This window comes from Seriola dumerili, unplaced genomic scaffold (assembly GCF_002260705.1).
Source record: "Seriola dumerili isolate Sdu_G_001 unplaced genomic scaffold, Sdu_1.0 BDQW01000273.1, whole genome shotgun sequence".
Taxonomy (NCBI): Eukaryota; Metazoa; Chordata; class Actinopteri; order Carangiformes; family Carangidae; genus Seriola; species Seriola dumerili.
The window spans coordinates 74,019-96,399 of NW_019174528.1; the positions used below are offsets into that span (position 1 = coordinate 74,019).

At 40.5% G+C, this 22,381-nt stretch overlaps 2 protein-coding genes across 2 annotated transcripts; one reads left to right on the plus strand and one right to left on the minus strand.

Moving 5' to 3' along the window:
• The first annotated feature begins 476 nt into the window (after nucleotides 1-476).
• On the plus strand, nucleotides 477-13,974 carry LOC111230563 (thyroid hormone receptor-associated protein 3-like). The gene is made up of 11 exons (XM_022757339.1): nucleotides 477-1,629; nucleotides 5,052-5,212; nucleotides 7,310-8,107; nucleotides 9,008-9,613; nucleotides 10,035-10,201; nucleotides 10,359-10,470; nucleotides 10,568-10,643; nucleotides 11,374-11,555; nucleotides 11,736-11,967; nucleotides 12,332-12,481; nucleotides 12,730-13,974. The coding sequence occupies exons 2-11, from the start codon at nucleotides 5,085-5,087 to the stop codon at nucleotides 12,958-12,960; spliced, it is 2,682 nt and encodes an 893-aa protein (XP_022613060.1). The 5' UTR covers nucleotides 477-1,629; nucleotides 5,052-5,084; the 3' UTR covers nucleotides 12,961-13,974.
• A 1,091-nt stretch (nucleotides 13,975-15,065) lies between these two features.
• Nucleotides 15,066-21,198, minus strand: LOC111230551 (protein eva-1 homolog B-like). The gene is made up of 3 exons (XM_022757321.1): nucleotides 20,853-21,198; nucleotides 18,743-18,869; nucleotides 15,066-17,447 (listed from the first exon to the last, which is right to left on the minus strand). The coding sequence occupies exons 2-3, from the start codon at nucleotides 18,807-18,809 to the stop codon at nucleotides 17,023-17,025; spliced, it is 492 nt and encodes a 163-aa protein (XP_022613042.1). The 5' UTR covers nucleotides 18,810-18,869; nucleotides 20,853-21,198; the 3' UTR covers nucleotides 15,066-17,022.
• Between the last annotated feature and the right edge of the window lie 1,183 nt (nucleotides 21,199-22,381).

Genomic DNA, 22,381 nt, shown 5'->3' on the forward strand with positions numbered 1-22,381 from the left:
AGTGGATATGAAATATTATTGGACTGCATTTACATATTATACTTGTTCTTCATGTATAAATACATGTTGTTGTCTTTGTCTGTGCACTGACATGTTGTTTGTCATGTCTGACTGAACGTCTGTAACTGAGGAAGAAAACAGGCGTAAATGTTGATAAAGACACAATGACAATAAATGAATAAAGATTAAATGTGTGTTCGACAGGAGGATTGCGGCTGAACTCCAGTCTAGATGTTCAGGATTACTTTCCTTTCACTAAGGTCAACAGGTGACACGAACAAGAGGAAGCCAGTGATTCAGTTTGTGCTCTTATTTAAATGACTTGCTTTTCTATATTTTGTTGCATAACATGCCTTGAGAGGCATCCCTCTAAAATTATTTGAATAGATATTGACATATTATTTATCCTATAGAAATAAATGACTGATCTCCTCAAGGTGAAACCATCAGAAGGATTCTTACAACACTCACATGAACAGAGTCTTTGAAATAGATCTGATGTTTATTACTGACTCTCATGCTTCCAATAAAACAGACAGGATGTAACTTTAGTAACTCTCTGTCTCTGTGATACGAGGCATTATGTGGCTCAGTCTGGTAAAAATAGTCCACAGCTCTACAGTGAAGACACTGCTGAAGCTGCTACAACACAGCATTTGGGTGAAGTTCAAATAAAGAAACATTTCACAGGCAGCAACAACGGTCAAAGTCCTTTAGTTTCTTTTGTTTGTCTGCAACAGAAGAAACAAGTATTCCTTCAAAATTAAATGCGCTGTTACTTTTTACGTCAGGAATCGGAGGTTTTCTGTCATCTGTCATTTACAATAAACTATTGAAGGTCTTAGAACCAGATGTTGACCTTCTACAAGACAAGAGAGCAAGATGGAGGATGGAGGAGGCATTACAGATGATATTCAGTGTTGAAAATTTTTAACAAATGTTTAGTTCACATCATGTTATAATATGAGGAGTGTGGTGGTAATCCAGCCCTGCCTGGTAAAGTGCTCAAATTATTTTCCCTGCTTTTTAAAATTCAAGTCTCGAAAAAACTCGTTTCAAGTCTGTTTGCTGCAGGGGTTAAGATTGAATAAAAATGTAATTTGCACACACCTGTGTGTTTAACTGTGCCACAGGTGGTACAGAAATGAGACATACAGCTCACGTAATGAGCCCTATTACATTTCATCTCTAGTGTAAACAAACCAGCCTTCTCGCCAAGTCACACAAAGTCTCGCGTGATTCGGACGCAGCGATCGACTATAGATAGCATCGTGAGCTAATCGATCGTTAGCTGGTGTCAAATCTCGACGCCCGCCAAAAACAAACATTTAGCACAATTTACAGCCGCAGATAAACAGTCCCTGATATGTTCAGCGGGGGTGACAAAGCAGTCCGAACTCCGGCCTCTTCAGAAGGGCCAGTCCGCTGTGTTTGCCCAGCTCGTTGGTAACCGCGCTGCTGCTAAGAAGCTAGATTGCTAACGTCCGTTGGTTGGTCTCACCACGGTAAAACCAGGAAGGAGGGACCGGACGACCAGCCAGGCAACCTGGCCTCAAAGGCTGCTCCACTTCTGCAAACATTTACTCGTTAACATCCAGGCTCGTCTGGTCTGCTGAAGACAGTAGAAAGGTAATTGCGACCCGGCGTGATGTCGGAGCTTTGCTCGGTAGTTAAAGTTGGCTGGAGACGGGTAACTATTGAGTAGTTAAGTGTCTTAACGGTTGTGCTTTCAGGAGCAAAGTCAGTGTTGACTTCATTAATGTCACTGCAGCGTCACTTTAAACTAAACTAACTCCAAATATAGTGGACGTTATTTCATCAGTTTATATTTTAACCTGATAGTGTGTCTTTACAGCTTCAGATGTCGATCATTAACATGAACTGAACAACAACAGAAAATTATGAACTGAACGTTGAACCCACTGAGGCTTCTGTTAGTGAACTCTCGTTAGATAAAATTATATGTGTGGCTTGTATTTTGTTTTGAATACAGTCTAATACATTAGCAACAGTTTTGTTAAACAGTTATCTGATATAGAGCTGCAACGATTAATGAAACAGTTGATCGTGCTGCTATTTTTAAAATCCATTAATCATTTGAAGTTGTTTTTTTTTGTTTTTATGAAAAAAACTGATTTTCTGGTTCCGGTTCCTTAAATGTGTATTTTCCCAGTTTCCTTAGTCTTCCATGATAAACTGAATATCTTTGGACTGTTGGTTTGACAAAACAAGAAATCTGAACACGTTAGCTTGAGGTTTGTGAAATTACACACTTTACTAAATACAGGACATTTTACATTTTTATTATCTGACATTTCATACAAGATAACTAATCCTCGACTCAGTGGTGCCTGTTGTGCACAGGTCACTTTATATTGTCTATTTGCTTAGAGCTGTAAATGGAGATGATTAACAAAATTAACCAAACAACAGAAAATGACCAAACTGAACATTGGACCCAGTGTGGTTGTGTTAGTGTTCAACCAGGTGAAAATCAATCAATTGAATTTGGGATAATGTGCAATACTTATTCAATGGTTGTATTAATTAGTTATCTGATATTATAGAATTATGGATGAATATTTGTTTTTTACCTGCCTCACTTTTTAAATGCCTTTTGGGATTAATAGAGTGAACCTCCTCTCAACCAACCAACCAAATTAAACTTAACTTCCCTTTAGCAGTTTTAACACTGTTTTCTGCTGCTGTGGTCTGTTCCGGTTCACAACTTTTAGACTGTTACACTGTGTGTGTCTTTGGTTAGACGTTTTGCAAACACTTGTCCATAAAAGATCAGCCCACACAACCACCCAAGCTCCTTTCCAGGGTAAACCAGAACCAGTTCTGCATCAGCCAGAGCCAGTGTTCTGTGACAGGTGACATGAGTTGAAGCCAGAGAGTAGGGCTGCATGATATTTAAAAAAAAAAAAAAAAAAAAAAAATCAGATTGTGATTATTTTGTCAGATATTGTGATTTCAGTTGGAATCATTGTTTTTTACACAAAAAAAAGAAAAAAATCTTGTACCAAACAAACATGTTTCCTTTATGTGTGGAGAATATGATTTGTAGACTTGGGTGTCTCTGTAGCACCACAATGCACAACAATGTTGGGATGTTTTACCTTTAAATAAAGAGAATAGCATGTCCTGTAATTTGGATATTTCACTTGGCCACACTGAGATTTCGATTATATTTAGATTAATTGTGCAGCTGTACTAGAGAGTAGAATAGACCTACATAGGCATATTTACATGTCACTGCACGTGGAGGTTCATTAGATGCAGAGCACAGAGACTGTCTTTGCCTCCTTTACAGTCAGAAGCAGCGTTCAGTGATGAAATGGAAAACTTGAAATTATTCACACTCACTTTCACTTCCGTTTTTGGTTTAACGTCACTGAGCTTCAGCAGCGAACAGCAGATACTGTGGTGAGAGTCGACTCACTGTCATTATCACTCAAGTCATGAATAAAGTGCAGGTTCTTTTCCAAACACCAGGGACAATGCTGTGAATACAAACACTTCAAATACCAAACTGTTAGTTAGCTTATTATGTATTATAACTCTATGTGTTTTTAAACTACAAACATACTGTGCACAGCTCTGAGTATTAAACTCAGTAAAACCTGATGAGAATGTAGTCATGAAAATGTTAATGTTGATTTTACACTTAAAATAAAACACATCAATCTCCTGTCTTCATTAGAAACTCACAAAAACTGGTTTTCCCCAACTTTACATAGGACTGACTGGTCCCTAACAAACAGGCTTTTCTCACCTGAACTGTGTATTGAAGGTCTGATGTTCAGAGGAAGAGCAGTAAGGAGCTTTTGTCCCTTTTGATTGGCTGAAGTGCTTTAGATGTGAACAACCATTGTTTGTCACGTAGAAACTGTTCAAACACCAAATAAATGAGGCATTCCTCAACATTCACTGAAAGACCCTGTTATGCATCTGAATGGGTTCTCAAAGGGAACCTGAAATAAAATGCAAACATGAGACTTTGAACAGTGGGGACAGTAAATTGATGTCATTAGAACCAGAGACACGCATTCTCCTTCTCCAAGCTGCTGCTGTGTTAGAGATTAGTGCTGCATCTTCACTTCGAAGAGGAAATGTTTTTTTTCAGGTATCACTCAAGTATCTCAGCAGAACAGACCAGAAACAGTCAGTTTAGTTTGGTAAGATTGTAAAAATAACCGCTTATTTATTTAACATTTTTCCTTATGACAGAAACATGTTGATAAAAGAAAATAGCATTTTCTTGACTTCTTTTTTTAAAAAGGTCGTTTTTAAAATTATGTTTTTCTTGTCAGTGTAATCGGTGTAAAATTCAAAAGCATGAAATACAATTGTATTGTGATTCATTAATCTTGATTATCTGTCTCAAGGATTTTGGGAACAAAATAGTCATTGGCATTATTTTTAGCTGCAAAAGACTCTATATGAAATAATTTTTAATATTAAGGATATTGGAGTTTTCTCACTTTGAACAAGACAAACACAATCACACACAGAACTAATGGGGAGCTCTGATCAGACACAACAGAATGACCATGATTATTGAACCTGATTGACTACCTGTAACTTGGTATTGGGGGGTGGGGGAGGACTCACGTTGAAGTGTGTCTGATGTTGAGTCTGAACATCATGATGATCTCCTCCTGTCTGAAATTGCTGTCAGCTCATGTGATTTCATGCTTCTCTAGTTGCTGCAGTTTAATGTTGTGTGTTTGATTCATGTTTCTCTGACAGTTCAAGGTCATGTGAGGCTTTAGGGGCTTTAGGGGCAGTTGATGGCAGGTTTGGTGCAGCTTGGTGCAGAAGTCTTGATGACGGGTAACAAGGTGTCATGTACAGAGTCCAGTCCTGGTCTGTCAGCAGCTCTGTGTAGCTGGACGATCCTGATTAATGTGGAGGATTTGTTTGTTTTTCCACAACAGTGTGACCTTTGGTTTCTGTTTCAGTCCCTGAACACTGAGTAAATTCATTCTGTGTGCAAGCATCAGCAGTATAAGTGCCACTTGTTCACTTGTTTTTCTGTTTTTAAGGAAAAGAACATTGACACTGGCCTGAGTACAAAGATGTCGAAGGCTCCGGATTCTCATGCTCAGTCCCGCTCCAGATCACGGTCCAGGTCCAGATCCAGATCCTACTCCAGATCTCACTCAAGAAGCCGCTCCCGCTCCAGATCTAGAAAACGTCGCTACAGGTAAATCTGTTTATGTTGTCAGTTTGATATCATCAAACCCTTTTTTAATTACATTGTGAACTGAAGAGCAAAGACCTTTATTATTAATGATGTAGTTTATAAACAGTGAGCCTGACTGTATAAAATAAAATCTGCTCTGATATTAGTCCCTGCTTTGAAAAAACATCAGCTAGATAACTTGTTGATATTGTCTGTTTGACTTTGAAACTGTACAAAGCAGCAAGGAAGGCTGATCTTATCTATACAGTTTCCAATCAGGATCCCTTTTAAACCTTTTAGCATATTTGTTTAAGCTAAACTTGAAACATGTCCAACTAGTGCTCCCTGATAATGTCTCACAGTTATTTGTTTTAGTTTAATTATTCATTTGATAGGGACGATGCAATTTAACATAGTTTCAAAACGAGGCATGAAACTAATGTGTTGCACAAAGAGTTTATAGCTGTTTCTAATTCTCCACTCCTGTTTCTAGTTCAGCTTTTACATGTATAATGTAATTAAAACGGTCAATAGCAGAAACGACACAATTGATAATATCCTACCATTGGCTAAAAATATACAGATGTTCAATGTAAAACGACAACAACAACAACAACAACAACATCTACAAATCTACAAACAGTTAACATTAAATCCAATAGATTCAACCTAGAAATGAGTACAGCTCTGTCACCAGGTTTTATTTTGCAAACTAAGGTTTGGAAGAGTCCTATTAAATTTTGTAATGTAATCGTATTCAGAGAGGTGGTTTCTGATGCCCTCCTAATATCTGACCTCCAGGTCAGAGTATAATAGCTTTGTTGTGCTTCTGTTGCTCGGCTCAGCTCACTCTAGGTTTTCTCTTGATTTGCATAAATGTTTTTCCTTTTTCCAGTGAAAGGAAAAAGGCTGACGAAAAGCCTCCAGCAATTTGCATCAGCTCACCTTCAGTCTCTTTATTTTAGACTCTCCAGTCATTATTTGTATTTGTGTTAGACTTGTCAACCAATATGGTCAATATAATGTTTAATTTATTTAATGTTATGTGTCTTTCCTTATTTAATCACTGCTGTTGCTGAGGAGGATTGTTTCCCTGAAGTGTTGTCCCATTGCAGGTCATTAAACAGGAAGTCACAATGAGTGTGATGTTTCAATCTCAAAGATTATCACAATAAAAGTTGTTAAAAGTTTCCTTCTCTCCACTGTAGCTGTCAGCAGGGGCTAACGGCTCCATCTGCTGGTCAGATAAAAGAATGATCATTCTCTTCACACAGTACAATGTAAAATAATATAGTACAATAATTTTGTATAAATAATTGAATATTATTTATAATATTAATATAATAATAATATTATTTTTATCTGTTCATTTTCTGGATTAATCAGTTAATTATTTTGACTATAATCTGTGAGAAACTTCAGAACATAAATATTGAATTTACTGTAAAAAAGAAAGTAATTATTCATAGTTGAACATTTGAGCAACTGAATTTCTGACATTTTTGTGTAAAATAATTAATTGATTAATTTCCTGTTAATAGAATAATTACAATTGATTAACTATTTCAGCTCTAGTTTAAATTACAATATGAAAAGAAACCACATAATGTGTGTTTTCTAAATCGTTTCTTTTTGTGAATTTTTGCTTCAATGAATTCTGAGAACTTCTCGTCCTTCAGGATCATGTGATGGTTCAGATGGTTCAGTAGAATTAATGACTGTCAGTGTTTTGTAGAGGAGCTGATCTTCTACTGCAGTTGACTCTGAATCAGTTCATTTTCCTCTTTAATGTAAATTCTGTCTACAGTCTGATTCAGTGGAAACTGAAGGAAGGTTCATTCTTTACTTTAGAAAAAGCAACACATCTGGTGTTTCAGTTGTCACATAGATGGTTTGGTTGTTTATCACATGACCCATGAGTGGAATTTCAGGAGATTTTATGTCAGTTTTGGTCAGGTGTTCACAGACAGGTCATGTTGATTCAGTGTCTTGTCCAGACTCCTCGTGTTTCACTGATGTGAAGTAGAAGTAGGTTTGTACTGTCTGAGCCTGGAGAAAATGAAGAGGCTCGACTAAAAGCTTTGCTAACGTTATTTTCTTATCTTTCTTTCTCTTCAGTTCTCGGTCTCGTTCCCGCTCTCACTCTCCATCCTACAGAAACTATCCCACCAGAGACTATCAGAACAACAGGGGGGGCTTCAGAGGCTACAACCGCGGCTACAGGAGGCCGTACCACTACCGCGGCAGGAACCGGGGTTATTACCAACGTGGTCATTACCAGAACAGAGGAGGAGGCGGTGGCTACAACTATAAAGCCAATTGGCAGGGTGGTGGAGGTGGAGGTGGTGGAGGTGGAGGTTGGCATGATCGCCACTATGACCAGGACCACCACTCACACAGTCCAAGGAGGGGGCGCTCACGCTCCCGCACCCCCAGGAAGCGCTCGGGCAGCCGGAGCCGCTCTCGTTACTCTGATCGCTCGTCATCAGGCAGATCCCGGCGCTCCAGACGCTCCAGCTACTCCTCTCGATCCCGGTCCTCATCTCCACGCCATCGTAGCAGCAAGGCCAAGCCCGTCTCCAGGGACAAAGACAAGGCGACAGAAAGTCAGGTGGATAAGTCAGGTCAGGCAGCTGAAGGCAGCGCCATCGAAAAGGCATCCGGAGGGAAATGGATCGACTATGACAGCAGCCCCAAACGAGGCAGCCCCAAGAAAGACGATGCTGCCTCCGGCCCTGAGAGCAAAGGGCCAGGAGGAGGCGGTCCTCTGTGGAAAACCATCGGCAGCGCGTCATCCCCTCCGACAAAGAGCCCCACAAAGTCTGGACAAACAGCCTGTTTCAGCGGCTTCGGCTTCTTCTCAAAGGAAGACGCCAAAGCTGGAGATAAGAGTGTGATCTCTGCTGCATTCAAGAAGTATGTCTGTCACTCACTTATTTACATCCAATCACCTCGTTTTCAATTTTATTGTCCTAACAAACTATGAACGTTATCTTTCAAACATGTTTAGCCTTTTTCAAAGATCCTTGGAAGAAATCATGTTCAAAAGGAATCATAAGACTCCTGAGTTTAAGAGCATTGAACATGTAGCCGGATATTTTCTGTGCAGGAAGTTGTATGAAATCCCTCTTACTTAGGACGATGGTGGTTACGTGAGTATAATTACTGCAATGTGAGTCCTGCTGTGTCCTGTTTGCATCAGGGATGGGCTTTTTTCTGATATTTTTAAGTCCAGTCAGTGAAATGAAGGTGGGAATGAAAAGGGTAAAGAGGGTAAATCAACATTGTTCAGATCAGTTAGGGTGGTGTGTTTCCATGTCGACTGAAAGGATAATAATTAATGCTGACAATAAATAATCAAGAGCTGGGGTTAGTTTTTAGAAAGGACAGCGTTTGCTCAATGCCTCTGATTGGTTGACTTTTTATCATGTTTCTGTTAAAAGCTTGTATCGTTTCAGATTTTCAGATACAAACATGTCACTGTTACTGTGTAGTGAAAAATGAAAACTCTCAGTACTTGTACTAATGTTTGGAGTAAGGAAAGATGATATTATTATATAATAATATTAATGATTTAGACTTAAAAAAATTTCAGTCAGAAGACGTTCCAGTCCAATAAAGACAGTAAAGACAGTTGACCAGCCCATCCCTGGTGTGTGTAACACTTCTCACTTTCAGTTTGTCAGTTTATGTTGTACTTGTGTTGTTTCCTCTGTTGTTATTTGTATGAGACTTTAAAGTGTTAATTATTCTAAGTATATTATTGGTGTTCCTGGCCTGGCAGCTTCTTTAGCTCAGTGTGGTTCTCTGTTCCAGGTTCTTGGCAGAGAATAAAAACAAAAAGCAGGAGAAGGAGAACGGTCGAGATAAGGAGCAGAGCGCTGCAGACAGAGAACCAGACAAAGGAAACAAGTCAGGAGACATGTTCAACATCTCGTCCTCTTCTTTCACGGACTCCAAGGAAGACAAGGCTCATCCCTTCTTTGATGCCGGAGAGGAGGAGTTCCTCAAGTCTCACGGGCTGAAAGAACGGGACATTGAGGAGGACGGCGACATCAAACCCACCTTGACAGCTCGGGACCTTTTCGGGAAATGGGGGGACGAGCCGAACTATTCGACGTCCTACCCGTCAGTGAAGGAGAAGAGCCGGAGAGAAGCTGAAGAGGCAGAGCCTGTAGATCACATGGAGGAGGATTTGTACCGAAGCCGCAAGCACAGCTCAAAGAAAGAGGAGAAGTCCAAGAAGAAGGAGAAGAAAGAAAAGTCCAGGAGAAGTCCGACCCCTCCCACCACTTCCAGAGAGAAAGACCGGCCACTGTTTCCTGGAGCTTTCCCTCCTCGTGAAGAGTCACCCGTACGACGACTGTCAGCTTCAAGGGAAGACTTTGAGCTCAAAATTGGTTCTTTAGATGAAATTCCCAGGTAAGTGTAGAACTGCCATTCATACACTGAACACTGTGTCACTGTACTGACCCCAATACAAGACAACGTCTCCGTCAGCCTCCTGGTTAAACTTCATGTTAATCCTGTATCGGGTAGTCATAGACTTTCTCCTGTCAAACAGCAGATGAACTCATTTTCTCTGGATTCAGACATTTTTCTGTCTCTCTGAGCTTCTCATTGTAACTTTATGTTTCATGACAATTGTTGGTTACTTCGTTGGTCATTGCAGTGAAGACATTGGAATCAGTAACAAAAGGAACTGTAGGTTAAACTTCCCTTTTACTGATGATCAGACTTTTGAACCTCAGTCAAGTGTAAAAATGTTTTTTAAATTTTCACTCAGGTTTTTCATGTGCAAATTGAAAATGAACATAAAAGTTCCTCACTGGTGTGTTCTCAGTTCGTCTCTGACTAAAGATCGACTCCTGCCCAGAGATCTGCTGAATACCTCGAAGAAAGATCCAGAGTTTCGTTCCATTTTCCAGCACATTCAGTCTTCACAGCTTCGCCGCAGCCCGTCAGAGCTGTTCGCTCAGCACATAGTCTCAATCGTTCACTACATCAAAGGTACAGTATGATCTGAGCTGGTCCAGACTCCAGGGGACAGACAACAGGACAGTTGTTAATGTTTTTATATATATAAAAAAGTTTTTATATATATAAAAGTTAGTCACCATGGTTACCACTCCTGTGTGAATAAAACTGTTTTGTTGTGACTTTGCAGCTCAACACTTCCGCTCCTCTGACATCACTTTAAGTGAGCGGTTTGCCATGTACCAAAGAAAAGCTGCAGAGGTAGAAATGATGAAGCCAAGGAAGAGCCCAGAAATCCACAGGTACACCAACACCTATCTGATCATGTGTAATTTACTCATCAAAGCATTTTTAATAATAATCAATAAATGACATGAAGTGACGTTTCCCTCCTCTCAGGAGAATCGATGTTTCCCCCAGTGCCTTTAAGAGGCACTCTCACCTGTTTGAGGATGTGGACGAGACGAGCTACAAGGTGACCAGCACTTTTGAAATTTGACGTATTTGGAGCAAATTTGAGTCGATCCAAAGCAGCAGTGTTCAGCTTTGTGCTTTTCTTTCAAAGGATGCATATTTCTAAATCAAAAGAGCCCAATTGTGTTTTGTAAGTGCCAAGCAAGCCCCCCAGCCTATGAGATATGGTTATTGATTGGGTAGATACGAACCCAAGCAAAGGCTAAAAGGAAGTGAATTAAGATCCTGAGTCCGAGCCTCTCAAGGGACGTTATCAGTGCCTTTACCTTGTAAGTATTTTTCCTAAAAAGACAAAAATCAAGCCACAAAACAGCTGTGAAATTCAGTTACTCTGCTACATGCATGCTGCTGGTTACCACAGATACTGTACAGAAGAGTGTTGTATTTTACTACACATAGTATTTACTGCCAAGTAGTTACTGATCATAGTAATAAAATATGTAATTCAATAATTGTCAATATTCACTTTTTATCTTTACTAGAGGGAACACAATACTTTCATATGTTGTACATCTGTGTTTGCTTTGCAGCTTTTTATTATAATTTTTTTTATTAGTTGATCAAGTATTTAATAATCTCTCTATGTATATATATTTATATATATGACATGTTCAACATAGTATACATGATATATATGAATATGAATCTGTGAGAATGTGTGCACTTGATTTCTTCATTCAGTATTACAGTAGTATTGGTGCTGTGGTAAATAAACACGAATCTCTCTGCAGGATACAAGTAAAAAGTTCAAAGGTGACGTGATGGACCTTCGGCTGGATATTGAAAGACGTAAGAGGTTTGCAGGGAAAGAGCGAGACTACAAGCGTGAAGGCGGCAGGAGCCCAGGAGGCTCCCGAGGGCCGAGCAGGGAGAGGTCCTCTGAGAAATCTGGGAAACACCACAAGAAATCCAAGTACGTCCCATCAGTTCTTCAGTGACTCACCACAGACCTGGAGTCTGTGGGACCTGGACAGAGTCCTGTCTCTTTGAAGCCATAGTAACCACTTCCACACGTTGCTCTTCATATCTCTACGTCACTTTCATACCTGTAAAACTCATCTCCATTTTAATGACGGCAATGTTTTTCTCACAGGAAGGGTAAGAAGAAGCGGGATCGCTCCCCATCCTCCTCTTCCTCCTCTTCCTCTCCATCCCCCTATCCACCACCTTTCAGAGGTAAAGAGTACATGGGGGAGGGGATGGAGCACTCGGAGGAGGGCTACAGTCACTCTCGTTATCCTCCACGGGACTGCAGTGGACCTGGAGACAGAGGCCCTCGAGATTACGAGGGCCATGGCCCGGAGCGAGGCCGAGGACGTGGATTTGTAAGTTCCTGTCTGAGCTTAATTTCTTCTGCTGCTGTTTGCTTTTCACTGACGTTTCTTCTTGTAATTCTCTGTCCTAATGACATCACAGTAGACTGAATTCTCTGCTCTGTTCCCTCCTCCTAATGCTAAGGATCATAATGTGGATGATGATAATGATGATGACACTCTCATACATAATCCATGCACTACCTGGTTTTTACTAAGGTAATGTAGTGAAACCAGTGAAACCTCATCACTGAACTAAACCCTGATCCATCAGTTGTGTCGTGGCTCTGGGTTTGTTTGAGTCTGACTTAAACCAGGTTTATCAACATATTCCTCCATCTTATTCTAGATCATGTGACTGTTGTTTTGATTCCAGTTCCCCAGAGTCAGAGGAAGAGGCTGGAACAGGGGAAACTATCCAGGCAACAACAGCAATGGAAATCCTGCCAATATGAACCCTCCAGTGCGCCCCCCAGAGGAGGAGTGGGACCCTGAGTACACGCCCAAGAGCAGGAAGTATTACCTGGTGAGACTCTGCAGCTGCTGATTCATTTAATTCATATATAAATGTTTAATGATAATGAAGATGGATCATTTGTTGAAACCCTTTTTCTGAACCAATTTAGAACATCATATTTATTCAAACATTTTCAAGTTCTTATGTATTATTTATTTAAACACTGTAAATGAGCTTAAAATAATCATCAAGAAGATTCCAACCTTCACTGTGTTTTTCTTCATCTTGACCTTTAACCTTTCTTGTTTCTCTTCCAGCACGACGATCGTGACGGAGAGAAAACCTGGGTCGACAACCGTGGAAGAGGCCGCGGTTCGTTCCCGGCTCGTAGAGGACGCTTCGTTTACAGGAAGGGGGGCAGCAGCCCGAAGTGGACCCATGACATGTTCCAGGGGGGGGAGGAAGGGGAGCTGGGAGATGACCACATAGAAGTCGACCATAAAGACGCCAAGATGGCCGGAGATTCCGCCGCTGGCTTGAAGCAGTAAACTGCTACATCATCCATCAGCATCACATGATGATGAAGAGGTTCTTTAATTTTTCTCCATTTCATGTCATTAACGGTTAAAGTGAAGAAAGAACTGTACGTGACTCGGTTCCTTCTGTCTGTGACAAGTTTAATTTCAGTGTTCTTTATGTGTTGGATTTGTTTTGCAGCTGATGACTCACATGTGGAGAGAGAGAGATTACTGAGGCATCAAAGTTCTCTGAAAACAAAATAAAAGCGTTTGTGCCTTAGAAAATAAAACTATAGTAGTGTGTACTTGTGTAGCTTGTTTGAAGGTACAGCCCAGCTGGGAGAGGTAGAACTGTTCTTCTGTTTGTTTCTTTGTTTGGGGCTGTGATTAATCTTTGATGTGACTGCATGAAACGTTTGATTCATACCTCGCTCCATGGGACCAATCAGTTGTTGTCAAACGATCAAACATAACAGTTATTATCTGTTGAACCCCTGGAAGCTTGATATTTGTCACTTATATTATCCAAGCTTTTTCACTTCACCTGTCTGTCTCATTAGGAAGTGAAGACATTGTGTGTGCTACAGTATATTCTCATTGATTGTGGCAGTTTTCAGTTAAAAACAATTGGCACCAGAATCCCCTGATTTGCTTTAGACAGATAAACGGCTTTTCCTGCCTCTGATCTCAGTGGAGATAAGTGGTTTCCTTTCTTTAGATTTTTAATAAAAAAGACATAATACATGTATAGAATTATACAACCTAAATCATTGTAATCTTAATGTCTGGAGGAGGGAAAATAGAAACTGAATGTGGTTCTTTTTGGACCTGCAGTTTAACCCTGTCATTGAACCTGAACATGAAAAACCTGAAAATTTGTGACAAAACATTTTGTCAAGAGGCAAAAGATGTGTATTTTTGAGGAGTTGACACAAACTAGTTCTGTGAATCTCTCTGTGCTGCTTTGTCCCACATTGACTGTACATTCTGCATGTACTAAACACAACTGTAGGACTTCTTTTTTTTTTTTTTTTTTTGATTAATCAGAAGCTGAAAACTTTTTTACTGTTCAAGAGTTTTGAATTACTTGTCTTTTAATTTTCAATAAAATTTTCTTTGATTCAGGGCAATTCTGTAAGTGTGATTTTTGAGATTTATACTTTTTTCCATGAGTTAAACAAAAAGGAACAATAAACAGCCAAATGTAGTTTGTGATAATGAGTTTTGTTGACTGTAGCTTTATGTCCCTATTGTTTTCCACATACAGACCTCACTTCTTAATCTGTTGAAGGTTCAGTAAATGAGATTTTAAACAATAAACCAGCAGCAAACAGCTTGTTTCTATGTAAAGATACTGAGGCGTTATGGCATCCTGAGCAGACACCATGTAGTTTAATCTGTGCTATGTTCTGTTGTGATATCGGGCGGTGGTGTGTGGTAGTGTGTATGTGTGCGTGTTCATGCAAGTGAGTCCCTCCTGTTAAACCATTGGCCCTCTACACCTTTATTCAGGCACAGGGACCCCCCCCCCCCCCACCCCACAGGCGAAATAGATGGAGCAGTACTCAGAGTTCAGGTGTGCGGTATTTTAACTTTGTGTATTTCTATGTATCTGACGTCATTGTAAATTAAGGAGACAACAGTCAATAATAAATGAGAAAACAGTCCAAACTATCCTTCATAGAAGAAGCCACGTCTTTCTCTGAAAGGCCCCTACAAAGGAAGATCAGATCAGAGAGGGGACATGAGGACCACCGGGTCAAATCTCGGTCGGCTGTGGACCGACTCCCTCAGTGTTCTCTGACCTGGACTCAGTACTGGATTTACTGAGAGGAGAGACCTGCTAGCTGCTGAAGATCAGGGAGGACAGCTGGACTCAACTGTTTCTTCTCCTCCATGTGTAAGTAACTAGAATCTAGTTACTAGATGGTTCATAATGTTACATGTCTGTTTTTGTTAATGACGGCTACAGTAGCATGCTAACATTAGCTAACTTGCCATATTTTTAATATGTTTGGCAAATGTTGCTATTGCTAGCTGGCTAGCTGTTAGCATTGCTTTGGAGCATATCAGGCAGTGCTAATGTGGACTAATGGTTGTCTTGAGTGTGGTTGGCAGTGACAATCTACAAAACCTTTAACAAGTTTTTTTCCCTCAGACATGTTTAAACCTTTTCATGTAAAGCTGAACTGAAGTAGCTTTTAGTTTTTAGCCAAAAACCAAACCCTTTACTTTTGATGAAGGAGACAAAATACAAAAACGACAATATTGTATTTGTTATTACAGCCAGTAAGTAAATAATGTTTTAAATGTTATACAAGCTACACATGAAGAACATTAATATTTCTCTCGTCTCTCCACTGGTTTGGTTATCTTAGCTTAACTTAGCATAAAGACTGGAAACGGGGAAACAGCTAGCCTGGCTCTGCCTGAGGGTTATCTTATTCATATCATCTGTACAAAACCATGATGCAGTGATACTGCAGAGAAGAATCTGCCGTGGAAACTTTGTGGTAAGATTTTTTAAATCATGGAGATTTAATGTTTGTCAAACTTTCCCAGATGCTAGAGAAGTGACTTTTATAAGCATGATGTCAGGCCAATGTAAAGTGAGTGGAGACACAAGGGGGGGTCAAGTGACAGGATGGTAGAGATGGTTCTGACAGCCTGTTACAACATTTACAACATACCTCATTAGTTCAGCTCCAACACTAACAAATCTCTTATCAAACATTTTATCTCTCCTCTTCTCTCAATCTTTGAACATTGACAATGCTGCCACTAAAACTAGTATTTCTGCTTTCTGGTGGTTAGACATGTTTATGTTAGAGTTAATTTGGCCTTAAGTTATTCACAGGTAAACCTAATAAGATTTGATAAGGGAGTAAGGATTCAGATTCAGTAACTTACAGTCAACCCCCCTCCTGGCTCCACACATCCACCTTTGAATTGTTTTTATATTTGGACAGAGCTGAACTAGCAGTTTCCTCCTGTTTCCAGTCTTTATGCTATGCTAAGCTAACCATTTGCTTCATATTTACCTACAGACATGAGATTGATATTAATATGCTCTTCTAATGTTCTGTAAGAAAGTGAAGAAACGTATACGTCAACTTATAGAAGTGTATGTATTATTTTCTGTAGCAGACACAAAATATGTTTCTGAAACATGTAATCAACCGAGAATCATATTTACAGGACAAACAGACAAGTCTTTACCAGAGAGTGGGCAGTGTTGTAGCCAGACTGAGAGGGAGCTACTGGGATTTGTGGAAACAGACACAAGCTGATGTAAAGACTGGAAAAAGACTGGAGGGTTTCTGTGGGAAAGACTAGCCCAGTGATAAACACATTAACTGCTAATTCTGACCATCAATAGTTTAATATTGTTATGAAATGAATCAGTAACAGTTACTTTAACTATGAAAAATTAAACAATTGACAACATAATGATTCTTAGGTGAATGCAACATGATAAATGTCAGTAACCTTAGCTGCTAAATTGTAGATTTGCAGCCGTATTGTAATTGGTAGATTTGTAGCTGTATTCTGATTGGTTTGTTTGAAGCTGTATTCAACTTCTTACATTAAATCACAGATGATCTGAGGTCATTGAACTTGATCTTCCTGCAAAAAGAATGGTATGATAGAAAACCAGGTGAGTGACCCGATTACATGGAGTCCTCAGGTGAAGACAGTGATCTCTGATTGTGTTTTGAACCTCAGATGAAGAAACTTGTTCAGTCGTGTTTTTATCACTTGAGAAATATGACTAAGATGAAGTCTTTTATTTTGGCCACAGATCTGGAGAAACACCTGTACACCTCTCTGTCAGGAATCAATCCACGGCCTACAGTTAGTTCATTGACTGTTGACTGGTAAATGTAAATGTATTTCAAACCCCACCAGGGTTGACATAACCTTTGATGTTAAAAAGCTCCATCCCTCCCACATAAGACATTAAACATGAGACATTATGAAACCTTTTTCACATGTGGAGTGTTTCTCCTCATGATGAGTGAACTGATATTCATGTGTTCATCAGTGAACTCTCTCTGTCCGTCAGTCGTGAAGAGTCTTTCTCAGTGTCTGTCAGTGGTAATGGACTCGTCCTATTGTCCCCGTCCCTGTGACCAGGATGTCCGGCTGCCCGTTCCTCCAGATCTCCCTGACGATTCGCTCTCTCTCCTCCAGACGTCTCGCCTTCTCCAGCTCGTCAGCTGAAGCGAACACATCAACACTCATCAGAGAACTATTAGACGTCATCGGCCCGGCAGTCACTCTGGGGGTCTCTGCCTCCTCCCCATCCTCGTCTGCGATGCTCTCCTCCTCCTCCTCTTCCTCTTCCTCTTCCTCTTCCTCGCTGGACTCCTTCAGCTGCCTCCTCTCGGGGGAGGGAGGCAGTCTGCGGTGGCGGTGAGTCCTGCAGGCGATGGCAGCCACCAGGAGGCAGAGTGCCATGAGCAGCCCGAAACAGACGCCCATCATGAAGTAAAGGGCGAAACTCTCTGGATTGGCTGCATGGACAGAAGACAGTCAACAACAACAACTGGTAGACAACAACAGGTAAAGAATAATAGGTAAACAACAACAGATAAACTCACTCAGGTACTGGACTGAAGTACAGTTAAAGGTACTTTTTGCCACTTCCTGTTCTGCTTTGATCACAGTCGTAACCCTGATGTCCTCTGAGAGGAAACTTTAAATTTTAAATCCAGAAAGTCAAAATGACAACTGAACAAATTAGAGAGGCACAAACAAATATCAGTTCTTCTGCCTCAGCTAAAGTCACTCTACCAAAGTGTCCCACGGGTCTGACGGTGTATTTAAAACAAAACATTGAGTATAATATGCTTGTAAAATAAAATAAAAATCTTGTTAAAGACTGAACCAGCAGCTCTCGACCATTTTGCTTCATGAGCCCTAATTAAAAAAACAGAGTTAGCTGGGACCTGGAACCTCATCACATGTCACGTTTTCACATGTTTTCAGTTCAGACATTTCCCCTTTAAACTTGTGCTGGAAAAATAACTTGAATAAATAACCAATATCACAATGATAAGTAAGCCCAGCATTTGAAATTCCACTAGGTTGTTAATAATGATGAATAAATAAATCAATGGTGGAGCCAGTTTTAACTGCTCTAAATACATTCGGGTAGTTTTGTCCGGTGGTTACAAACCTCCACAGGGTCAGATGAATCTGATGGTTGAGGGGATTAATGGAGAAAGAACAAATTGTGTTTTCAGTTTTGGACTTTGCATCTATTCTTTAACTTTAGTAAGTGATGTGAATTCTTCTACCACTGGAAGTAAATGACGTTTGGCTGTTTGCCTGAACTCTGTTTATTTTTCTTCTACTGTTTCTGAGCAGCAGATCCTGTTTCCAGTTTATATGCTAAGCTAACTGGTTGCTGCCTTTAGCTTTATAGAGTGGTGTTAGTCTTCTCATCTTTTTTTTGGGGGGGGGGGGGGCTTTTGTGCCTTTATTGGACAGGATAGTAGAGAGAGAGACAGGAAATGGGGAGGCAGAGAGAGGGGGAATGACATGCAGTAAAGGGCCGTCCGATGTGGGAATCGAACCGGGGGCCTGCTGCAGCAAGGACTGTGGCCTCTACACATGTTCAACCCACTGCGCCACTCGACGCCCCCGTCTTCTCATCTTTTAACAGTTTTACAGCCTTCAGAGGTAAAACTGTTCACTATTTGGTATTTGAGAAGGAATAATTGATGATTGATAATTTGGTAATTGACCCCATACATTCATCTCACGACTCCTTTAAAGACTCCTGAGCCCCAGGTTGAACCTTTACCTTTGATGTGAGCGTAGGTGGCCATGCTGTTACTGAGCAGCTCCATGTCTTTCTTCACAGGCTCCATCAGGGTCACTGTGGTTCAGATATCGACCAGGAGATTTTACTCTCTGAGCTCCTGAAGATCCTGTCAATAAAATAACACAAGTTTAGTTTAGTTAAGTTCAGACAGTTTAGTTTAGTTTAGTAAATCCACTGTGGAAATCTGAGCTCATCCAAAAACCTGAGCTCCACCCATCATTCCTGTGATTTAAACCAGTGTCCGAGGTCAGAGGTCAACAGAGAGGGACATTGTGGTGAGGACAGCAGCGTGAGGCTCTGTGTCTGATAGGATGTTTATGTTTATGACATCATGGCTCTTTTCCGCTCTCAAGGAAATCTGAATTTTTTTCCCACAGAAAAAGTGAAATGACAGATTTCACATAGTAAAAGTCATGTGATCAGAAAAATCATAAGGGTTCATCCTCTGGAACAATGAGCATCTGTTCAATACATCATGATCCAACAGTTTGAGATCTCTCAGTCAGAACCGATGGAGAATCACAGACCTGAACCAGGACCGAGAGACTGAGACCTGGACTGGGCTGAGGTCTGGGATCTGGTCTGAAACCCTGTTGGTCACAGATGGTCGCATGGTTACAGTAAAGCTTGATGTAAACATGATGACTAACCCCCCCCCCCATTACAACAACAATGTGCATGGGAGCCGAATGTTTTTCTTTCTGCTGCTTCTCTCTGGGGAGAATGAACCCTCACTGCCGGGGGGGGGGGGGGGGGGGGTCGCTCGGTCCCCCGCCCTGATCTTTATCCTGCTGACTCTTGGCAGACCCCGCTCACTCTTTTTCTTTTTTAAAGGACAGTTACGCTGGTAGTTTCTCTGGTCTCGGACTCCTGGTCCATGGACTTCTGGGAACCGGTCGTTTAACTCACAGAGAAGAAGCATGACTCCATCTGCACCCTCAATTTACTGCCCCCAGACCTGAACCACATAAGTGGGTAATTAAGTTTTCAGTTCAGCTCATGTAAAGTCAAACAATGTCTGTTTAATTAAAGACTGTTGGTTTTTCATGTCCACACATCAGACTGGTTATCAGACTTCATCACCTTCTTATCACGTCTTTTTGTTTGTAATTTATGTGTTTATAGGAGGAATTACACGTTATTATTTCTATGTCAATTACATTTTTTCAGGTATTTTTTATAATGACGTTTATTTTTCTCTTAATTCCAGTCTAATCACCTACATCACTTTCATTCACAGACACTAATTTCTTGAAATGTCTTGAAGCAGGTTGATTTTTTAAATATCCTCCGTCCTCAGCAGATTCATCATTTGTTTTAAATACAACTCTTCAGACTTCATTACAGACAGAACTTGATAACTAGGAGATTCTTTACAGTAGATCTAATGTGCAGATGAATATTTATACAGACACTAATATGTTTTTTAAAAGTCCTCATAGAAACACACTCACACTACTGTTTTCTTACTTACACAATAACACCCCACAGGTATTTTCTTCCACAGATATTCATGACACACAGTTTGCACTGACGTTTACTCATAAATACCAGAGGGAGACAAATGTCTGTTTAATGATTTAACGGATTTAACACCAACATTTCCAGACACATCCAATAACTTCTCTAACTACGCATGTGACGCCCGGCGGCTGAAGCTGTTTATGTGACCCCATAAAACTCAACCCCCCACACTTCCTGCTCAGATCAGCCTGTTTAAGTCGAAAGATGAAACCTGACACCGGTGAAATAAGACATGTTGTTTTACAGTAGTCGACCCTGCTGACAATGTCTGTCAGTACGACATGAATCTGCAGAGAATCAAACATGTGACAGTTTCCTCTGTGGATTTATATTCACAGTTAATGACTCTGAGCTTGTTGTATCTACTGCTGCTATAATCGGGTTTAGAACAAGCTTCACTAATGAGCCAGTTCATTAACTCACAGTAACTGAAGTAATGTGGTAAAATCTGAATTAGTGAAAATGTCTGAGAGACAGGAAGTCTGCCCTGTGCAATAAAAGCTTGATTTACTTGAGAATTAAACATATTTAACATGAGATCATTTTAAGTCAGAACATCACTCACCTCCGTCCTGGAGCTTCACTAACTCAAACAGAGAACTTAGATCCAGATCTGGACCTGGTCCGTCAGATCCATCTCAGACAGAAAGAGGTTTTGGGTCTCTCAGAGTCTGGAAAAGAGGAGCAGCTCCTCACTATGATCCTCTCATCCTCCACAGTGAGGACGACCAGCCAGAGTCCAGACTGTTGTGAAGGAGGCGTCTCCTTCGCCTCAGAGATAAAGTGAAACTGCCACCAGACTCCAAAATAAAAGCCCCCACTGTTTCTGGACTGATTCTGCCCCAGTGCAGGTCTGAGCCTCTCTGACCGGAGGGACTCACCACACTGAGCTCTGTTCACTGTTCAGCAGGAGGGTGGGACAGGAAATAGCTCGTCGGCTGCCATGGGCAGAGGGCCGTGGTGCTTCGGAGGCTTGACGGTTAATTAGACTCTTTGTATTTTAATCTGAGGCAGAGATCAGCAGTAACAGTTAGTGTTAATGACAGTTTGTTAATTAGACAGAGCAGCAGGTGCTGTTGTTCAGTTAAGTCATTAAGAACATTTACTACAGAACTGAACTGCTACAGGTCTGAGGCAAATACTGAACTTTGACTTCATTCACTTTATCTTCAGAAAATTGAAAGTACATTTATTCAACTATTGTACTAAGATTTCCATTTTATCCCACTTAATACTGTAACTCATTCAATGTAATGCAAGTTTAAAGCTACAACAGTAAATACTACTTCACTTATTAATGATATAATATCTAATAGTAAAACTGGCTCAATTTTCCTGCATTAAGTACTTTTAGTATTTAGCTGCTTTTACTTGAGTAACATTTTCAGTGTCGTTGTAATTGAGTATTTTTACAGTGTATTGTTCTGGCTTTTACTTCTTCCACCATCATTTATCTGACAGATATAACTACTATAGATGATAGATTAAGATCACAATGTTAAACATTAACAGTTATTTCTTTGACAGTCAGAGCAGCAGCCATTTTCCTTTCAGGTTGTCCGTCCATCTCATTCTCGTGGACACGATATCTCAGTCACGCCTTGACTGAACTTCTTCAAATTTGGCACAAACATTCACCTGGACTCAGGGATGAACTGATTAGATTTTGGTGGTCAAAGGTCAAAGTTCAAGGTCACAATGACCTCACAAAACACTTTTTAGTCATTACTGAAGACACAGCAATTATGACAAAATTTCACACAAGTGGTTCATATTTTCTATGATTCTGGATAACCTGGGATGTAACCTGAAACTAGTTTGAGTGGAGGAGGAGGTGATTGTAGTTCACAAGTAAAAGAACAGAAGTAAGTAGATACACGTTATTCAGTAGTTTAAAAGAGGATCTCAGTGTTTGTCTGAGTGTGTGGGACTGACCCAGGCTGTTGTTTCTGTGGTCCGGCCTCTGTAAAGTGTTATTCTGAGTTCACTGAGTGTTGATGTGGCACTGGCTGGTGTTTCCAGCAGAGCAGTAAACAGTCATTATGTGGGTGGCTGTCAGTCAGTGTCCCTAAAAACAATGATCCAACTGCCAGG